At 58.2% G+C, this 6,905-nt stretch overlaps 1 protein-coding gene across 2 annotated transcripts in view; it reads right to left on the reverse strand.

Moving 5' to 3' along the window:
* Positions 1-6,905, reverse strand: part of DOC2B (double C2 domain beta) — a 36,670-nt gene that overhangs the window by 19,375 nt on the left and 10,390 nt on the right. For both annotated transcript variants that reach the window (XM_032263400.1, XM_032263399.1), the window contains 3 exons: positions 3,643-3,717; positions 1,639-1,748; positions 997-1,123 (listed from right to left, as the gene is read on the reverse strand). In XM_032263400.1, the coding sequence (XP_032119291.1) occupies positions 997-1,123; positions 1,639-1,748; positions 3,643-3,717 (312 nt within the window). The remainder of the gene's footprint in view (positions 1-996; positions 1,124-1,638; positions 1,749-3,642; positions 3,718-6,905) is intronic.

A 6,905-nucleotide genomic window follows, 5' to 3' on the forward strand; every position in this document is an offset into this window, starting at 1 on the left:
AAAAAAACTGGACCAAGTGATACGGAAAGACAGAACTGGGACCCTGGGAAGAAGCCCCAGTCGCAGGCTGACTCACCCCCAGGGCTTGACTTGGGTTAAGTTGGACGTGAGTCCACATCTCTGGGCCCCACTGGGGCTGGGCACACTGGGGACAGCTGCTGGGCTTTGTCCTCCTGAACTTGCCCCTTGCCCAGACCTCTAAGGGGACCACGTGCCAGGAAGGGGACCATGCCTCTGCCTGCGTCCTGAACACTAGAGGGCTGAGGGCCAGCATTTCTCTTGACCCTGGTGGCACTGGGGAACCCTGGTGAGAGGGCCTTTACCTGGTTCATAAGGGCTTTGCCAGCCCTATATACACCAAGACTCAGGAGGGCATGGCTGCTGGAGCAGGCCAGGGGCAAAATCTCTTCTTACGTAATGTTCAGACAAGTGCCATTTCCCAGAAAGGATAGTCTTCTGTCTTCTCTGCGTATCTCACGGGCACTCAAGTCTAACCCGTTCCAAGCATGCTCCTTGAGTGTCCCACCTGCATGTGGTCCCTGCCCCAGTCCTCTGGGCACAGTGAACAGCCTCTCAGGCTTCAGGGGCTCAGGCCTCAAACCTCAGATCTGTCCTCCCTGCACCCAAGGAAGTCCTATCTGCTACCTGCACATCCGGTCCAGAATGAAGCCCCCCTCCCGCTGCAGAGGCCAGGTCAGGGCTGCGCCCATCTCTCCCTGTCTCCCCGGGCCTTCCGCCCTCTTCTTCCAGACTTCCTGAGCCCAGGGCCAGCAAGCCTGGTAAAATGTCATCCCCCGCGTTCCCTCTGCCTAGCACCTCCCGTGAAAGCCATGGTCCTTCCTGGCCTCCAGTCCCTCGCCTCTTCAAGCTCACCTCCTCAATCTCCCCTCCCCTCTCACTCTGCCCCTCATGAGCCCATCAGAGGCAGGAAGTTCCGCCTTCTCAGCACCTGCCACTGAGCCAGGTACACAGCAGGTGCTCAACCAGTGCTCTCACCGGCAGCTGCTTCTCCAGGCAGATGCTGAACGTCTTGGTGTGGTTGGGCTTCAGCTTCTTCAGAGGCACTCGTGTCTCCCCGATGAACTCGTTGTGCCGGAATTTGTCCTCGTCGCACACGGAGATCCTGGGGTGGGTCGGGGGCAAGAGGCACAGCCAGCGCCTCAGACGCACTGGGCGTGGGGGGGTGTGCGAGGGGAGGGCCGGCCCTGGCTTTTCCTGCCTCGAGCCCTACCCTGGTCTGGGGAGGGAGAGGCACAAGATGCCTGGGTGACAGGGCCAGAGGGTGGCATGATGTCAGGCACTGTCCTCCTGGACAAGTGTCCTCCAGTTCAAGGAGGGAACAGGAGAAAGAAGGGGTAGCCGGGAGGCTGGGGAGCCAGTTCTCCAGAGGGAACCACCTCCAGCACCCTGAGAGGCCCCAGGAAGCACCTTCAGGGGACAGGCCAGGGTGACCCTTTTCCATCCACCAGGCTCCACCGGCACGGATTAACCTGTCTGCCTGTCTTTGAACCCAGGCTGGAGTTGCTGGCATGAGGTTGAACCCACAGGGGACCATCTGACCCCCAGTCCTGCCTTCACTAGGACAGCCGGGTGGGGGTGGGGACGGGGAGGGGGCAGCGGCCCGGGCCCCTCACCCACCGCAGGGTCTTGCGGAGCATGTCTTCATCTGTGATCCCATAGTAAGTGAGGGTCTCGTTCCACGTGGGGTTCAGAGTGTTACGGAGAGTCTTTGTTCTGAGCTTATTTGCCTGGAGAAGGGAAAAATGATATTATTAGCATCAAAGGATGTGTCAGACAGAACAGCGGCCCCCAGAGATGGCCACGTCCGCATCTTGGAACCTGTGAATAGGTTCTCAGCACGGCCAAGGGGAGTGGAGCTGCAGGTGGAGTTGGGTCGTTAACAGGCTGACGTTACGATAGGGAGATGATCCTGGATTGTCTCGGTGGCCCCGAGTGGTCACAGGGTCCTTAAAAGCAGAAGGAGGAGCAGAGAAGAAAAACTGCGATGTCACCAAGGAAGGAGGCCAGGGAGATGCAACAGGGCCTGCTGTGAAGGGTACAGGAGGGTGGGCGGCCTCTAGAAGTCAGAAAGAGCCAGGCAATAGGTAGGCTCCCCGGGCCCCAGGAGAAACGCAGCCCTGCTGACAGCTTGATTTTAGCCCAGGGAGAGCTTGGATGGACCGTAACCTGCAGAGCCGTCAGAGTGCGCTGCTTCAAGCCACGAGGTTCGGGGTCATCTGCTGCAGCAGCCATAGGAGGCTCATCCAAGGAGGGTCCTGCCTCCAGCCCCTGATGCCTGGGGTGGGTTCTGCAGGAGGCCTGTGTGGAACTGGGGTCTCCTTCCCAGGGCACGCCCTTCCTTTTCAGACTGTTCCCTCTGCCTGGAACCCATCCTGTCCTCCGGTATGCCTCGGGGGTGGCCTCTGAGCCGGAACGTTGCAGCCACTCCATCCTCCTGAGCCATCGACTCTGAGCTGCGTGTTTGAATTGGTCTGATGCCTGCCACGCCCAGCCCAGGCTGGGAGGTCGGCAGCCCCAGCTTCCCATTCCAGCTCTGTGGCAGCATCGGGTTCCGCACCATGGACAGGGCACAGGAATCCCTCTCACATGGCTTTCGGGACCTTGTTTACAAGGAGACCACACTTTATAAAACACTTGGGAGAGTCCTGGGGACCTCCTAAAATGCGGCAGCCAGGCACTGCCAGCTCCAGTCCCACAAATGAGGGGGCCCTGAGCTCCTGTGTCAGGCACACGTCCCCAGTCACACTCGCCCTGGCCCTCACACCGAGCCCACCTGCATAAGGACATCGACGCCCGCCTGGAATGGGGAGCCCATTTCTTCCCCAGGACTAGGTGGTGGGTCACTGCCATTTCTCCTGCAGCCCTGTCTCCCTAGAGAAAGGGAATGGCCCCTTCTGAGCGGGTCCTCCTGGACCCCAGGCCTACACATTTAGGGCCCCAAGTCAACTCAGACTCTGCCCCATGAAATTAAAAATAAAACAACACTGAAGCGTCAGATGCACAGAAGGGAGACTAATTAGGTTCTGATTTTCCACAGCTCAAGGTCACCTTGATGCTTTTATTTAACAGCGACTTCTTTCCCTCCCCTCTCCTAGATGCACCTGCTGCGCTGGTGCCCCGAGTGCATGTGTGGTTGACCCCCAGGTCCCCAGTGCAGGAACAAGGATCCTGTGGTCAAATATATTGGGCAGATGCTGCCCACTTCATCCTCCTTACAGAGAGTCAAGGAGCAGCCCATCAACACATTAAATGGTAAGTCCTACGGCACAGAAACCTGCTTCTGAATGGTTCCCAGTGTTATTGAACCCGAGTCCTCTGTTTGCACCTAACAGTAACTTCCAGTTGCAAATGCTTCTCATAAAGTGCCGGCCTGTAAATTCTCCAGGGGTTTCCCCAGGTCAGCAGGTAGGTAAGGCGGACATGTGAGGTCCCCAGGAGGCATCCAGGGTGTGGGGCAGACCTGGTGCTTTGCATGGAGGTGAATGGCTGAGGTCCCCTCAGCTTGCGTGGACTCTGAGGGGAGTGGCAGCTGTGGGCCTCCCTGGGTGCCCCCAGCCTAGTCCAGGCCCCATCAGTGTGGTCAGGTGCAGCGGGTGGGCGGGTCTGCGTGAAACCCCTCACCTTACTGGCTCCGGGCAGCAGGTGCAGCTTGACGTAGGGGTCTGCCAGCCCATTGTGGTCCATCGGCTTCAGGCCCTGGGCAGAGAACAGCAAAGGTGTGAACTGGAAATCAGGGAGACGGAGCCTGCAGGTGCCCTTGTCCCCTGGGTTTCCTGGGTGGGTCCACTCATGGCCCCTTTCACAGAAGCCCCCAAGCCCCACACCTCCAGACAGAGGGAGCGAGGCTGGCTCAGCGCCAGTGCAATCTCCCCTCCTGTTAACATCCTGGCCCAGGGCAGCTGTCAGGGGCGTCTGTCAGGACAAACTTTCTCTTTCTCTTCTCTCCCTGGAAGCCAGGTGGCTCCCCTTCCTCGGATCCTCCCTCCCCACCCCCTGTGGTCAGGCCCTTCTCCTAACTCCCCTCCCCCATCTTCTGAGCACGGCCTCCTGAGTGGCCAAGTCCCTCACTGACCCTAAATCCACGTAACCCCGGGACACGGTTGGAGACCAGGCCCCACTTTGGGTCCTATTTGCCACAACTCCCAGTCAGTCCATGGAGGTCACACAAACTGACTGGCCACAGAGGTCCCTCCACAAGATGGCACCCCTCACTCACTCGGGTTTTTCTAGAAAACCCAGGCAGGCGTGCACAGCTGGGGCACACAGAAGCATGCACACAGGAGCTTTGCTGACCTCAGCAGGCTCCTGTTTCTGAAAACTGCATTTTTTTCTTCTGGGCTGGTGCACAGGAATGCAGGGAGGCAGCTGTGGCATCTATGGGGTGCAGCTGGCAACCCCAGGACATTATTCAAAGATGCACTGCAAGGCTTCTACCCAGCCGGGTCAGGAGGCGCATGGCTGCTCACACCAGCCCATCTCCAAGGGAGGCTGAGGCTCCTGCCAGGCCCACCCTGCCTAGGTTTGACGGAGCCCTGGGGGATTCGGTGGGGACTTCCAACCACCCACTTCTCTGACTCTGGCAAAGGGCAGAGTTGTGGGGGCCTGGCTGGCTTGGGTTCTGGGCTCAGCTCCTGTGGTCACCAGTTGGGAAGTGGATGAGTTACTTTGCATCTAAGCCTCAACTTTGTCATCTGCAAAACGGGTTGGCCGGGAGCAGTGGCTCACATCTGTAATCCGAGCACTTCAGCCCAAGATTCAAGACCAGCCTGGGCAACATAGTAAGACCCTGTCTCTTCAAAAACTAAAAAATTAGCTGGGCATGGTGGCCCATGCCTGTGGTCCCAGCTACTATGGAAGCTGAGGTGGAAGGATTGCTTGAACCTGGGAAGTGGAGGCTGCACTCCAGCCTGGGTGACAGAGCGAGACCCTGTCTCAAATTACAAAAAAATAAGGGCAGGGGTGTAACAGTCCCACCTTCCTGGGGCTGGAGTGAGAGGCAGGGGGACGATGTGGACACAGGGCCTGGCAGGCAGGGCGATGCTCCCTTCTCTGCACGCCAGGCCCTGCGAGGTGCTGGAGAAGCGGCTGAGGTCCTGGGGGCGCATCTGAGCTGTGCCCTGCACTGTGGGGCTGCCTCTGGGACGGGGCCTGGTTCAGTGGCCTCACGTGTGCTCGAGGTGGCAAGGCTGCTCTTCCAAACCCAACTCCCTCGCCTCAGCCTCGAGCCTTTCCCACCAAGTGCCTGAAGTGCAGAGTTCTGGGAATCTGTGGCCCAGCCTGAGCGGGGAGGGTGCCCGACTGCGGTGTCTTACTCTTACTTTCTTACACATTTGTCTGTTGTAGCTTAAAAGGTTTTCGTTTGGCCCATGTTTCTCCACCCAGCCCTCTGGGGCGCTCTGTCCTTAGAGGGGGAAGGGCAGGAGCCTGTTTCCCGGGCCAGGAGCTGCTAGTGGGGCTCTTGGGCAGACTCTCCCCAGCTAAGGAGTCCTGAAGAGACAGACACCGACCCCGTGGGTTAAGGGGAGACCTCACCGGAGGTGATCTGGTTAGACTGTGTCCCACCCAAATCTCATCTTAAATTGTACCCTACCATTCCCACATTTTGGGAGACAGACCCAGCGGGAGACAACTGAGTCACAGGGGAGGTTCCCCACACTGTTCCTGTGGCAGTAAGTCAGTCTCACACGATCTGATGGTCTGATAAGCGGAAACCCATCTTGCTTGGATCCCATTCTCTCTATTGCCACCAAACATGTGAGATGAGCCTTTCACCTTCTGCCATGATTGTGAGGCCTCCCCAGCCTCATGGAACAGGAAGTCCAATAATCCTCTTTCCTTTATAAATTACCCAGTCTCAGGTATGTCTCTGCTGGCCGTGTGAAACGGACGAATCCAGGAAGGATGGGTGGAGGCGGCCCCAGGGAAGGCCCTGGCCAGCACTGAGGAAACATATGGGGGCTCTGGCTTTAAGAGGACAGCCTCTCCCCAAAACCCCAGCCCTGCCCGCCCTTGGCCTCTCGGAGGCTGCTGCTGGCGAAGTGTTCGGGAGAGGAGCTTCCTAGTCTCAAGTATTATTCAGCCTGAAAAAGGAAGTTCTGACCCGCACTGCGACGGGGATGGAGCCTGAAGACTTTCTGCTGAGTGAAAGACACCAAGGACAGGTGCTGGGGAACTGCACTTCTGCGGATCCTAGAATACCCCAGAATAGTCACATCCAGAGAGAAGGAGGCAAAGCGGCGGCCTCCCCGGGGCCCAGGGGAGGAGGAACGGGAGCTGCTGTTTAATGAGCAGTTTCAGTTTTGCAAGCTGAAGAGGGTTCTGGCCACGGGCTGCACTGCAGTGTGAAGGTAGAAGGTTCTCAGCACAACCGAACTGTGCACCAAAATTGGCTGAGCGTGGAGGGGAGGAGTCAAAAAAAAATGGTTGAGATGGGAAATGTATATTTGCATATTTTACCACAATAAAAAACCACCAAGAGTCTCCCAGAACTGGCAGCGCCAGGGGCTGCGTGTTCATTCATGTAATGCTCACAACAGCCATGCAGGGCAGGGACCATCAACTCCTGTATTTACAGATGGGAAACTGAGACTTACCCATATGGGGGGGGGGGAACAGCAAGGGTGCACCCTGGGGCGTCCTGCCTCCCCCTGGCCCTCCAGGGACCTATGTCAGCCCTGCTTCAGCTCGGCCACCCTGGGCCCCTCCCCACACCCCAGCCCACAACCCCAGCTCTTTCCCGGCCTGCGTCACCCCCTTCCCTACAGAACTGGATTTACATACAAGGAACCCGGCCTCCCATCCCTACCTCTGATACCTGAGGGACACAGGCCAAGTGGACACACACTTACACATGTGCACGCACAGTACCCACACATGCACACACA

The sequence above is a fragment of the Sapajus apella genome, unplaced genomic scaffold, assembly GCF_009761245.1.
Source record: "Sapajus apella isolate SASKATOON/1434 unplaced genomic scaffold, GSC_monkey_1.0 scaffold136, whole genome shotgun sequence".
Lineage (NCBI taxonomy): Eukaryota > Metazoa > Chordata > Mammalia > Primates > Cebidae > Sapajus > Sapajus apella.